General features: G+C 41.6%; 4 protein-coding genes across 4 annotated transcripts; all 4 read left to right on the top strand.

Moving 5' to 3' along the window:
- The first annotated feature begins 248 nt into the window (after positions 1 to 248).
- On the top strand, positions 249 to 2,627 carry LOC139648222 (protocadherin alpha-4-like). Its single transcript, XM_071524277.1, has one exon. It carries the CDS (start codon positions 249 to 251, stop codon positions 2,625 to 2,627), a length of 2,379 nt encoding a protein of 792 aa, XP_071380378.1.
- A 1,108-nt stretch (positions 2,628 to 3,735) lies between these two features.
- Positions 3,736 to 6,129, top strand: LOC139648221 (protocadherin alpha-8-like). Its single transcript, XM_071524276.1, has one exon. The coding sequence runs from the start codon at positions 3,736 to 3,738 to the stop codon at positions 6,127 to 6,129; it is 2,394 nt and encodes a 797-aa protein (XP_071380377.1).
- A 1,121-nt stretch (positions 6,130 to 7,250) lies between these two features.
- On the top strand, positions 7,251 to 9,644 carry LOC139648220 (protocadherin alpha-8-like). The gene has a single exon (XM_071524275.1). It carries the CDS (start codon positions 7,251 to 7,253, stop codon positions 9,642 to 9,644), a length of 2,394 nt encoding a protein of 797 aa, XP_071380376.1.
- Positions 9,645 to 10,763: 1,119 nt separating this feature from the next.
- On the top strand, positions 10,764 to 13,413 carry LOC139648219 (protocadherin alpha-8-like). The gene is made up of 2 exons (XM_071524274.1): positions 10,764 to 13,145; positions 13,393 to 13,413. Exons 1-2 carry the CDS (start codon positions 10,764 to 10,766, stop codon positions 13,411 to 13,413), a joined length of 2,403 nt encoding a protein of 800 aa, XP_071380375.1.
- Positions 13,414 to 14,263: the final 850 nt, after the last annotated feature.

The raw sequence follows: 14,263 nt of genomic DNA, 5'->3' as shown, positions 1-14,263 counted from the left end.
TTTGGACGGTTGTTTCTGGAGGTTTGAGGCTCCTCCCAGATTCAGAGGATGAAGATATTTCTCAGGGCTTTGTTACAAAGAGACGCAGGGCGAGAGAGAACGGTGCGACAACCATTTCCCCGTTGGCTGTTAAAAATGCATAGAAAATGGATTCTTGTATTTCACTCTTAATTTGAATTTTTGACGAGATTGGTCTGATTTGGATCTATGCGTTGTTCACGGTGGATAGAATTATGTTTTTCCCGATCATGAGGAGCCCTTTTGGGATATATCTAGCGGTTTTGCTGCTGGATTGTTACTGGGAAGCGGTGTCTGGGCAGCTCTCTTACTCCGTATCAGAAGAAGTAAACCCGGGGACTTCTGTTGGAAATATCGCTATGGATCTTAATCTTAATATCCAGGATTTGGAGTCCCGGATGTTTCAGATTGTTACCGGATCAAAGAGAAAATATTTCGATGTAAATCTCAAGACTGGTGTCCTTTATGTCAATGAAAAATTAGACCGAGAAGAGCTTTGTGCGAAGGCTACAAAATGTACCGTGAATATAGAAGCCGTAATAAATAATCCTTTGAAGCTTTATGGTTTAGAGATAAACGTATTAGATATAAATGATAATGCACCTTTTTTCTCTGAGCATTTACAGTCTCTTAACATTGCTGAAAGTACTGTGCCAGGAGGGAAATTTGGACTGATAGGGGCATCGGATTTGGATGTTGGTAAGAACAATGTTAATACATACAAGCTCAATACGAATGATTATTTTTCTTTAGAAATACACAAAGGGGGAGAGAGTGTGGGGGTCGAGCTAGTGCTGCAGAAGTCTTTAGACCGAGAGAAACAACCTATTATAAAACTCACATTAACTGCAGTAGACGGAGGAAATCCACCCAAGTCGGGAACATCACAAATCATTATCAACGTTTTAGATATTAACGACAACGCTCCCGTTTTCAGTAGTTCTTTGTATAAAACTCAAATTTTGGAGAACTTGACAACGGGGACAACAGTGTTAATTTTGAACGCAACAGACGCAGATGAAGGTTTAAACAGTGAAATAGAGTACTCTTTAAGAAGTAAAGGTCAGAATCACGTATTAAATGTATTTCAAATTGATCCTCAAACTGGTGCAATCTTAGTGAAAGGTGAGATCGACTATGAAGAAAATCCTGCGTTTGAGATTCACGCACAGGCCAGTGACAAAGGACAACCTCCGATGTCTGCTCATTGTAAAGTACTGGTAGAAGTAATTGATCTAAATGACAACGCTCCTGAGATCACTGTGACGTCACTACTGAACACAGTGAAGGAGGACGCTGAAGTAGGTACTGCTATTGCACTTATCTCTGTGCTGGATAAAGACGGTGGGAAAAACGGTTTAGTACAGGCTGTAATCGCAAATGAACCTCCTTTTAAATTGGAAACAAACTACAAAAAATATTATTCGTTAGTAGTCAATGGGAAGCTTGACAGAGAAAGTAAGGCTCAGTACAATGTCACTATCGTAGCAACTGATGAAGGGACCCCACCTCTCTCCAGCACCAGCATCATTACTGTTGACGTTTCTGATGTCAATGACAACGCGCCTCGCTTCTCAGAGCCTGTGATTAATGTTTACTTGAAAGAGAACAGTAAAGTGGGAGCAACCATTAAAACAGTATCAGCAGTTGACGCTGATGTCGATCAAAATGGCCAGGTGAGCTATTCATTTTTAGACAGTAATAGTAACTCAATGCCGCTGTCTACAATGGTAAACATCAACTCAGAGACCGGAGACATAGTCAGTCTGCAGTCCTTTAACTTTGAGGAGATAAAAACGTTCCAGTTTAAAGTTCAGGCCACAGACTCTGGTGTTCCTCCGCTCAGCAGCAACGCGACTGTGAACGTTTTAATCCTGGATGAGAATGACAACAGTCCCGGGATTCTCGCGCCCTATTCTGAGCACGGCTCCGTTAACAGTGAGAACATTCCCTATTCTGCTGAAGCGGGCTACTTTGTGGCCAAGATCCGGGCTGTAGACGCAGACTCTGGCTACAATGCGCTGCTTTCTTATCACATCTCTGAGCCCAAGGGAACCAACCTCTTCCGAATCGGAACCAGCACCGGGGAAATCAGGACTAAGAGGCGAATGAGTGACAATGACGTGAAGACTCACCCGTTGGTGGTGTTGGTTTGTGATAACGGAGAACCCTCCCTGTCAGCTACTGTGTCTATTGATGTAGTGGTGGTCGAAAGCACAGCTGACATCCAGACTCAGTTCAGACACGTGCCGGTAAAGGAGGAGAGCTTCTCTGATTTAAACCTGTATTTGCTGATCGCCATTGTGTCGGTGTCAGTGATCTTTCTACTGAGCCTCATCAGTTTAATAGCTGTCAAATGCCACAGGACAGACGGCAGTTTCAGCAGGTACAGCGCCCCAATGATCACCACCCACCCTGACGGGAGCTGGTCTTACTCTAAATCTACTCAGCAGTATGACGTGTGTTTCAGCTCAGACACACTGAAGAGTGACGTAGTGGTTTTCCCGGCACCGTTTCCGCCCGTAGATGCGGAACTGATCAGTATTAACGGAGGAGACACTTTTAGCCGGACTCAGACTTTACCGAATAAAGAAAAGGTAAGAATATGACAACAAATAAATATTTCTCCATTGGTCCCCTATTTTACTGTCGTGAGTAAAGTGTTAAAAAAGATGCCCCTCCACTTGTTTTGCTTTAGTTTGAATGATTTCTTGCTAACAAGTCAACAAAAAAGGTAGTTTGCCTCTTTGTTAAAAGAGAGCACTAATTTAACTGAAGACAATCTGGTGGCTTGACATACACCTCTTCTTTTTCATCTTTTTCTTCTAAGTCACTATTATATGTGTATACCGCTGTCCATGGTTCTGAAATAAGCGTCTGAATGTGTTGTGTGCGATCTCTCGGGGTCAAAGAGGAAAATGTGTCTCCTCACAATCGAAAAGCAGTCTTTCACTGACCTGTACGCTTATTTGGAATTTCTAAATATCCTTGGCATTAACTGGTGAATGGTGAATTCCCAATTTCATCGCTTTTAGGCAAGATGCCTTTTGGATAAAATCATTACACTCAGTTTGTCCCTTGTTTTGTTGGGACATAGGGAAATATTTTCATGTTTATTCGTCATTATCCATTTTCTTTTAACATGTTTTACTGCGTTACCACGTAACTTGTTAATTTCACGTAAGGCCAAGCTTTCTTTTTCAGTATCCTGTATATCAGAAATAAATGAGCATCTATCCTTAATTCTGACAAACAAAAACCAACAATAAATAAATAAAACACATGGCGATCATATTGCGTTGAGTGAAATGATCTGTGTGATAAATTACACATCTATGTTCTCTGTCTTTTGGTTTGAAATTAGTTTGCAAAAAATGGGTGTTCATCTGAATACAAGTCATTCCATTGTAGTTGTTTAATGTTGAATGTAGTTGTAGAATGCAGTTATTTCTAATGGCCACATGGAGACATTGTAGACCATCACATTTGGACGGTTGTTTCTGGAGGTTTGAGGCTCCTCCCAGATTCAGAGGATGAAGATATTTCTCAGGGCTTTGTTACAAAGAGACGCAGGGCGAGAGAGAACGGTGCGACAACCATTTCCCACTGCCTGTTAAAAATGCATAGAAAATGGATTCTTGTATTTCACTCTTAATTTAAATTTTTGACGAGATTGGTCTGATTTGGATCTATGTTTTATCCACGTTGGATAGAATTATGTTTTTCCCAATCAGAAGGAGCCCTTTTGGGATATATCTAGTGGTTTTGCTGCTGGATTGTTACTGGGAAGCGGTGTCTGGGCAGCTCTCTTACTCCGTATCAGAAGAGGTGAACCCGGGGACTTCTGTTGGAGATATCGCTAAGGATCTTAATCTTAATATCCAGGATTTGGGGTCCCGGATGTTTCAGATTGTTACCGGATCAAAGAGAAAATATTTCGACGTAAATCTCAAGACTGGCGTTCTTTATGTCAATGAGAAAATAGACCGGGAGGAGCTTTGTGCGAAGGCTACAAGATGTACTGTAAATATAGAGGCCGTAATCAATGATCCTTTGAAGCTTTATCGTTTAGTGATAAACGTATTAGATATAAATGATAATGCACCTTTTTTCTCTGAGAATTTACAGTATCTTAACATTGCTGAAAGTACTGTGCCAGGAGGGAAATTTGGACTGATAGGGGCATCGGATTTGGATGTTGGTAAGAACAATGTTAATACATACAAGCTCAATACGAATGATTATTTTTCTTTAGAAATACACAAAGGGGGGGAGAGTGTGGGGGTCGAGCTAGTGCTGCAGAAATCTTTAGACCGAGAGAAACAGGCAAGTATAAAACTTATATTAACTGCAGTAGACGGAGGAAATCCACCTAAGTCGGGGACATCACAAATCATTATCAATGTTTTAGATAATAACGACAACGCTCCCGTTTTCAGTAGTTCTTTGTATAAAACTCGAATTTTGGAGAACTTGACAACGGGGACAACAGTGTTAATTTTGAACGCAACAGACGCAGATGAAGGTTTAAATAGGGAAATAGAATACTCTTTAAGAAGTAAAGGTCAGGATCACGTATTAGATGTTTTTCAAATTGATCCTCAAACTGGTGCAATCTTAGTGAAAGGTGAGATCGACTATGAAGAAAATCCTGCGTTTGAGATTCACGCACAGGCCAGTGACAAAGGACAACCCCCGATGTCTGCTCATTGTAAAGTACTGGTAGAAGTAATTGATCTAAATGACAATGCTCCTGAGATCACTGTGACGTCACTACTGAACACAGTGAAGGAGGACGCTGAAGTAGGTACTGCTATTGCACTTGTCTCTGTGCTGGATAAAGACGGTGGGGAAAACGGTGAAGTACAGGCTGTTATCGCAAATGAACCTCCTTTTAAATTGGAAACAAATTACAAAAATTATTATTCGTTAGTAGTCAATGGGAAGCTTGACAGAGAAAGTAAGGCTCAGTACAATGTCACTATCGTAGCAACTGATGAAGGGACCCCACCTCTCTCCAGCACCAGCATCATTACTGTTGACGTGTCTGATGTCAATGACAACGCGCCTCGCTTCTCAGAGCCTGTGATTAATGTTTACTTGAAAGAGAACAGTAAAGTGGGAGCAACCATTAAAACAGTATCAGCAGTTGATGCTGATGTCGATCACAATGGCCAGGTGAGCTATTCATTTTTAGACAGTAATAGTAACTCAATGCCGCTGTCTACAATGGTAAATATCAACTCAGAGACTGGAGATATAGTCAGCCTGCAGTCTTTTAACTTTGAGGAGTTAAACACGTTCCAGTTTCAAGTTCAGGCCACAGACTCTGGTGTTCCTCCGCTCAGCAGCAACGTGACTGTGAACGTTTTAATCCTGGATGAGAATGACAACAGTCCCGGGATTCTCGCGCCCTATTCTGAGCACGGCTCCGTTAACAGTGAGAACATTCCCTATTCTGCTGAAGCGGGCTACTTTGTGGCCAAGATCCGGGCTGTAGACGCAGACTCTGGCTACAATGCGCTGCTTTCTTATCACATCTCTGAGCCCAAGGGAACCAACCTCTTCCGAATCGGAACCAGCACCGGGGAAATCAGGACTAAGAGGCGAATGAGTGACAATGACGTGAAGACTCACCCGTTGGTGGTGTTGGTTTGTGATAACGGAGAACCCTCCCTGTCAGCTACTGTGTCTATTGATGTAGTGGTGGTTGAAAGCACAGCTGACATCCAGACTCAGTTCAGACACGTGCCGATAAAGGAGGAGAGCTTCTCTGATTTAAACCTGTATTTGCTGATCGCCATTGTGTCGGTGTCAGTGATCTTTCTACTGAGCCTCATCGGTTTAATAGCTGTCAAATGCCACAGGACAGACGGCAGTTTCAGCAGGTACAGCGCCCCAATGATCACCACCCACCCTGACGGGAGCTGGTCTTACTCTAAATCTACTCAGCAGTATGACGTGTGTTTCAGCTCAGACACACTGAAGAGTGACGTAGTGGTTTTCCCCGCGCCCTTCCCGCCTGTAGATGCCGAGCTGATCAGTATTAACGGAGGGGACACTTTTAGCCGGACTCAGACTTTACCGAATAAAGAAAAGGTAAGAATATGACAACAAAGAAATATTTCTCTATTGGTCCCCTATTTTACTGTCGTGAGCCAAGTGTGAAAAAGATGCCCCTCCATTTGTTTTACTTTACTTTGAATGATTTTTTGCTAACAGATCAACAAAAAAAATATTTTTTTCATGGACTTTGCAGTTTTGTTAAAAGAGAGCACGAATATAGCTGAAGACAATCTGGAGGCTTGACATACAGCTCTTCTTTGTCAGCTTTTTCTTCTCAGTCACTATTATATGTGTATACCGCTGTCCATGGTTCTGAAATAAGCGTCTCAATGTGTTGTGTGCGATCTCTCGGGGTCAAAGAGGAAAATGTGTCTCCTCACAATCGAAAAGCAGTCTTTCACTGACCTGTACGCTTATTTGGAATTTCTAAATATCCTTGGCATTAACTGGTGAATGGTGAATTCCCAATTTCATCGCTTTTAGGCAAGATGCCTTTTGGATAAAATCATTACACTCAGTTTGTCCCTTGTTTTGTTGGGACATAGGGAAATATTTTCATGTTTATTCGTCATTATCCATTTTCTTTTAACATGTTTTACTGCGTTACCACGTAACTTGTTAATTTCACGTAAGGCCAAGCTTTCTTTTTCAGTATCCTGTATATCAGAAATAAATGAGCATCTATCCTTAATTCTGACAAACAAAAACAAACAATATATAAATAAAATAAATCGCGATCATATTGCGTTGAGTTAAATGATCCGTGTGATAAATTACACATCTATGTTCTCTGTCTTTTGATATGAAATTAGTTTGCAAAAAATGGGTGTTTATCTGAATACAAGTCATTCCATTGTAGCTGTTTAATGTTGAATGTAGTTGTAGAATGCAGTTATTTCAAATGGCCACATGGGGACGTTGTAGACCATCACATTTGGACGGTTGTTTCTGGAGGTTTGAGGCTCCTCCCAGATTCAGAGGATGAAGATATTTCTCAGGGCTTTGTTACAAAGAGACGCAGGGCGAGAGAGAACAGTGCGACAACCATTTCCCCGTTGGCTGTTACAAATGCTTAGAGAATGGTTTGTTGTATTTCGCACTTATGTTGATTTTTGGACGGGATTGGTCTGATTTGGATCTATGTTTTATCCGCGTTGGATAGAATTATGTTTTTCCCTATCAGAAGGTGCCCTTTTGGGATATATCTAGTGATTTTGCTGCTGGATTGTTACTGGGAAGCGGTGTCTGGTCAGCTCTCTTACTCCGTATCAGAAGAGGTGAACCCGGGGACTTCTGTTGGAAATATCGCTAAGGATCTTAACCTTAATGTCCAGGATTTGGAGTCCCGGATGTTTCAGATTGTTACCGGATCAAAGAGAAAATATTTCGACGTAAATCTAAAGACTGGCGTTCTTTATGTCAATGAGAAAATAGACCGGGAGGAGCTTTGTGCGAAGGCTACAAAATGTACAGTAAATATAGAGGCCGTAATCAATGATCCTTTGAAGCTTTATCGTTTAGTGATAAACGTATTAGATATAAATGATAATGCACCTTTTTTCTCTGAGAATTTACAGTCTCTTAACATTGCTGAAAGTACTGTGCCAGGAGGGAAATTTGGACTGATAGGGGCATCGGATTTGGATGTTGGAAAGAACAATGTTAATACATACAAGCTCAGTACGAATGATTATTTTTCTTTAGAAATACACAAAGGGGGGGAGAGTGTGGGGGTCGAGCTAGTGCTGCAGAAGTCTTTAGACCGAGAGAAACAGGCAAATATAAACCTAATATTAACTGCAGTAGACGGAGGAAATCCACCCAAGTCGGGGACATCACAAATCATTATCAATGTTTTAGATATTAACGACAACGCTCCCGTTTTCAGTAGTTCTTTGTATAAAACTCAAATTTTGGAGAACTTGACAACGGGGACAACAGTGTCCATTTTGAACGCAACAGACGCAGATGAAGGTTTAAACAGTGAAATAGAATACTCTTTAAGAAGTAAAGGTCAGGATCACGTATTAGATGTTTTTCAAATTGATCGTCAAACTGGTGCAATCTTAGTGAAAGGTGAGATCGACTATGAAGAAAATCCTGCGTTTGAGATTCACGCACAGGCCAGTGACAAAGGACAACCCCCGATGTCTTCTTATTGTAAAGTACTGGTAGAAGTAATTGATGTAAATGACAACGCTCCTGAGATCACTGTGACGTCACTACTGAACACAGTGAAGGAGGACGCTAAAGTAGGTACTGCTATTGCACTTGTCTCTGTGCTGGATAAAGACGGTGGGGAAAACGGTGAAGTGAAGGCTGTTATTGCAAATGAACCTCCTTTTAAATTGGAAACAAACTACAAAAATTATTATTCGTTAGTAGTTAATGGGAGGCTTGACAGAGAAATTAAGGCCACATACAATGTGACTATCGTAGCAACTGATGAAGGGACCCCACCTCTCTCCAGCACCAGCATCATTAGTGTTGACGTTTCTGATGTCAATGACAACGCGCCTCGCTTCTCAGAGCCTGTGATTAATGTTTACTTGAAAGAGAACAGTAAAGTGGGAGCAACCATTAAAACAGTATCAGCAGTTGATGCTGATGTCGATCAAAATGGCCAGGTGAGCTATTCATTTTTAGACAGTAATAGTAACTCATTGCCTCTATCTACAATGGTAAATATCAACTCAGAGACTGGAGATATAGTCAGCCTGCAGTCCTTTAACTTTGAGGAGTTAAAAACGTTCCAGTTTAAAGTTCAGGCCACAGACTGTGGTGTTCCTCCGCTCAGCAGCAACGTGACTGTGAACGTTTTAATCCTGGATGAGAATGACAACAGTCCCGGAATTCTCGCGCCCTATTCTGAGCACGGCTCCGTTAACAGTGAGAACATTCCCTATTCTGCTGAAGCGGGCTACTTTGTGGCCAAGATCCGGGCTGTAGACGCAGACTCTGGCTACAATGCGCTGCTTTCTTATCACATCTCTGAGCCCAAGGGAACCAACCTCTTCCGAATCGGAACCAGCACCGGGGAAATCAGGACTAAGAGGCGAATGAGTGACAATGACGTGAAGACTCACCCGTTAGTGGTGTTGGTTTGTGATAACGGAGAACCCTCCCTGTCAGCTACTGTGTCTATTGATGTAGTGGTGGTTGAAAGCACAGCTGACATCCAGACTCAGTTCAGACACGTGCCGATAAAGGAGGAGAGCTTCTCTGATTTAAACCTGTATTTGCTGATCGCCATCGTGTCGGTGTCAGTGATCTTTCTACTGAGCCTCATCAGTTTAATAGCTGTCAAATGCCACAGGACAGACGGCAGTTTCAGCAGGTACAGCGCCCCAATGATCACCACCCACCCTGACGGGAGCTGGTCTTACTCTAAATCTACTCAGCAGTATGACGTGTGTTTCAGCTCAGACACACTGAAGAGTGACGTAGTGGTTTTCCCCGCGCCGTTTCCGCCTTTAGATGCGGAACTGATCAGTATTAACGGAGGGGACACTTTTAGCCGGACTCAGACTTTACCCAACAATGATAAGGTAAGAATATGACAACAAACAAATATTTCTCCATCGGTGCCCTACTTAACTGTCGAGAGCCAAGTGTGAAAAATATATCCCTCCATTTGTTTTGCTTTACTTTGAACTTAAATTATTTTATGTTAAGAAGTCAACAACACATGTATTTTTTAATGGACGTTGCCTTTTTGTTAAAACAGAGCACTAATATATAACTGAAGATATTCTGGTGGCTTGACATACATCTCTTCTTTGTCAGTTATTCTGTCATCATTATATGTGTAGGTCGCTGTCCATGGTGCTGAAATAAGCGTCTGAATGTGTTGTGTGCGATCTCCAGGGGACGACGAGGAAAATTAGTCTTCTTACAGAGTAGAAGCAATGTTTCACTGGCCGGCACGTCTATTAGACATTTATTGAAATGTTTGTTATACAGTGTTGCATGTGACCAATGTCATCATTTTTATGCAATATGTCTATTTGGATAAAATTATTACCCTCAGTTTGTTACTTGTTTTGTTGGAAAATAACGAAATGTATTAATGTTTTTGTCATACATTTTCTGCCTTCTTCCTGTACTTTTTTGTATGTTTTAATGCGTTACCGTGTACGTTGCCTAATTTAAATTATGGTCTAGCTTTCTGTTTCAATATCCTGTATATCAGAAAGAGGTGAGGCTCTATCTTTTCTGAAAGAAAAAACAAAACAAAGCATATATTTAGGTAGGCTGCATCGCAGTCATATTTCGGTAAGTTGAATGAGTCGCGTGATGAATAACACATTTATATTCTCTACTTTGTAGTATGAGATTGGTTCGTATGCAAAAAACATTGGTGTCCAGCAGAATACAAGTCATTCCATTGTAGTCGTTTGCAACTGAATGTAGTTATTTCAAATGGCCACATGGGGACATTGTAGACCATCACATTTGGACGTTCTGTTTGGAGGTTTGAGGCTCCTCCCAGATTCAGAGGATGATGATGTTTCTCAGGGCTTTGTTACAAAGAGACGCAGGGCGAGAGAGAACGGTGCGACAACCATTTTCCTGTTCGCATTAAACTGAGAGTGGCTTCGTGTATTTCGCTCTTAATTTGAATTTTATAAGGTATTGGTCAGATTTGGATCTATGCTTTGTCCACGTTGGATAGAATTATGTTGTTCTCGAGCAGAAGGAGCCCTTTTGGGATATATCTAGTGGTTTTGCTGCTGGATTGTTACTGGGAAGCGGTGTCTGGGCAGCTCTCTTACTCCGTATCAGAAGAGGTGAACCCGGGGACTTCTGTCGGAAATATCGCTAAGGATCTTAATCTTAATGTCCAGGATTTGGAGTCCCGGATGTTTCAGATTGTTACCGGATCAAAGAGAAAATATTTCGACGTAAACCTAAAGACTGGTCTTCTTTATGTCAATGAAAAAATAGACCGGGAGGAGCTTTGTGCGAAGGCTACAAAATGTACTGTAAATATAGAAGCCGTAATCAATGATCCTTTGAAGCTTTATGGTTTAGAGATAAACGTATTAGATATAAATGATAATGCACCTTTTTTCTCTGAGCATTTACAGTCTCTTAACATTGCTGAAAGTACTTTACCAGGAGTGAAATTTGGACTGATAGAGGCATCAGATGTGGATGTTGGTAAGAACAATGTTAATACATATAAGCTCAATACGAATGATTATTTTTCTTTAGAAGTACACAAAGGGGGAGAGAGTGTATCGGCCGAGTTAGTGCTGCAGAAGTCTTTAGACCGCGAGAAACAACCTATTATAAAACTGACATTAACTGCAGTAGACGGAGGAAATCCACCCAAGTCGGGAACATCACAAATCATTATCAACGTTTTAGATAATAACGACAACCCTCCAGTGTTTAGTAGTTCTTTGTATAAAACTCAAATTTTGGAGAACTTGACAACGGGGACAACAGTGTTAATTTTGAACGCAACAGACGCAGATGAAGGTTTAAACAGTGAAATAGAATACTCTTTAAGAAGTAAAGGTCAGGATCACGTATTAGATGTATTCCAAATTGATCGTCAAACTGGTGCAATCTTAGTGAAAGGTGAGATCGACTATGAAGAAAATCCTGCGTTTGAGATTCACGCACAGGCCAGTGACAAAGGACAACCTCCGATGTCTGCTCATTGTAAAGTACTGGTAGAAGTAATTGATCTAAATGACAATGCTCCTGAGATCACTGTGACGTCACTACTGAACACAGTGAAGGAGGACGCTAAAGTAGGTACTGCTATTGCACTTGTGTCAGTGCTGGATAAAGATGGTGGGAAAAACGGTTTAGTACAGGCTGTAATCGTAAATGAACCTCCTTTTAAATTGGAAACAAACTACAAAAAATATTATTCGTTAGTAGTCTATGCGAGGCTTGACAGAGAAAGTAAGGCCCAGTACAATGTGACTATCGTAGCAACTGATGAAGGGACCCCACCTCTCTCCAGCACCAGCATCATTAGTGTTGACGTTTCTGATGTCAATGACAACGCGCCTCGCTTCTCAGAGCCTGTGATTAATGTTTACTTGAAAGAGAACAGTAAAGTGGGAGCAACCATTAAAACAGTATCAGCAGTTGATGCTGATGTCGATCACAATGGCCAGGTGAGTTATTCATTTTTAGACAGTAATAGTAACTCAATGCCGCTGTCTACAATGGTAAACATCAACTCAGAGACTGGAGATATAGTCAGCCTGCAGTCTTTTAACTACGAGGAGTTGAAAACGTTCCAGTTTCAAGTTCAGGCCACAGACTCTGGTGTTCCTCCGCTCAGCAGCAACGTGACTGTGAACGTTTTAATCCTGGATGAGAATGACAACAGTCCCGGAATTCTCGCGCCCTATTCTGAGCACGGCTCCGTTAACAGTGAGAACATTCCCTATTCTGCTGAAGCGGGCTACTTTGTGGCCAAGATCCGGGCTGTAGACGCAGACTCTGGCTACAATGCGCTGCTTTCTTATCACATCTCTGAGCCCAAGGGAACCAACCTCTTCCGAATCGGAACCAGCACCGGGGAAATCAGGACTAAGAGGCGAATGAGTGACAATGACGTGAAGACTCACCCGTTGGTGGTGTTGGTTTGTGATAACGGAGAACCCTCCCTGTCAGCTACTGTGTCTATTGATGTAGTGGTGGTTGAAAGCACAGCTGACATCCAGACTCAGTTCAGACACGTGCCGATAAAGGAGGAGAGCTTCTCTGATTTAAACCTGTATTTGCTGATCGCCATCGTGTCGGTGTCAGTGATCTTTCTACTGAGCCTCATCAGTTTAATAGCTGTCAAATGCCACAGGACAGACGGCAGTTTCAGCAGGTACAGCGCCCCAATGATCACCACCCACCCTGACGGGAGCTGGTCTTACTCTAAATCTACTCAGCAGTATGACGTGTGTTTCAGCTCAGACACGCTGAAGAGTGACGTAGTGGTTTTCCCGGCACCGTTCCCGCCTGTAGACGCGGAACTGATCAGTATTAACGGAGGAGACACTTTTAGCCGGACTCAGACTTTACCGAATAAAGAAAAGGTAAGTCCAATAAACAAATTTTATCCATTGTTTCTACATCTATTAGTTTTTCAAGCTATTTGTCGTTGGACACAATACTTGTAGCCTTCAAATTCGTCTCAGGGGGAAAAAAAATACATCACATTTAGGAAACCTTTGCCTTTGTGTCAAAGTGACCTCTAACACTCTCCAGTGGATTTACATTTTATTTTGTACAATACTCTCGTATGTCCTTTTGGTTGGAAACAATTTTGATCAAACCTTACAGCGAAAACGTCATCCCCTTTGAAGTTTTCACTTATTTTAGATTTATAAAACGTAATATTGTTTTCTGTCGTTATAAAAAAAGATGTTAACACAGATAAATTATTTGATTCTAATCTTTACATAAGAGCGTTGTACACACGAGCGTTGCTGGCATGCGGCCTGTGCACCCAGTCCACAGGTTTCATTAATTTTCATTAGTAGCATCAAGTTTTACGATAGGTACCACTCTGGAAATTGACGTCAGTCTGTCTTTGCCTGTTTTGTTTTAAAATAGAAACAGATACCTTTCTTTACCGTTTCCGTTCAACTTTTCTTCCCTACATATTGTCATAAGATTTGTACAACTTGCTGCAGATAAACTTTTGTCAGCTGTGTTGCTTCAACCTTACATACTGTAGCCTAATAGTGAGGCACGGGGTTCTCTCCATGGTCCTGAAATAGTTGTCAAAAAGTTACAAAGTTCACTTGAATGAGCCTTGTGATATACAATGCGCCCTTTAGTTCTCTGGTGTATCTATTCTTTTGGAATTGAACAGTTTTCAGTAACGTGGATCATAAGACGTGATAGGATTTAAAAAAGTTGTATTATAAATGTAGTTGTTTCACATGACCACACGGCGACAGTGTAGACCGTAGCATTGAGATTTATCTTTTGGGGCTGAAGCCCCTCCCAGAGTCAGGGGATGTTAACGTTTCTCGGGGCTTTGTTGCAAAGAGACGCAGGACGGGAGAGTACATGCGACAGCCATCTTTCTGGTTGCTACTGACAAGAAAAAAAAACACCTATGACATGGTCGATATATTTTCTCCTTCTCTGGATTAATTTAAAGGAACGATTGGATTTGAATTCATGCTATGTTCACGTCGGATGG

This window comes from Centroberyx affinis, unplaced genomic scaffold (genome assembly GCF_046629955.1).
Source record: "Centroberyx affinis isolate AG114_WGS23_722 - 3 ecotype Tasmania unplaced genomic scaffold, CSIRO-AGI_Caff_v1 ptg001172l_1, whole genome shotgun sequence".
NCBI classification, from domain to species: Eukaryota; Metazoa; Chordata; class Actinopteri; order Beryciformes; family Berycidae; genus Centroberyx; species Centroberyx affinis.
The sequence above is the reverse complement of the archived record's forward strand: the minus strand, read 5'-3'. Positions and strand labels throughout refer to the sequence as shown.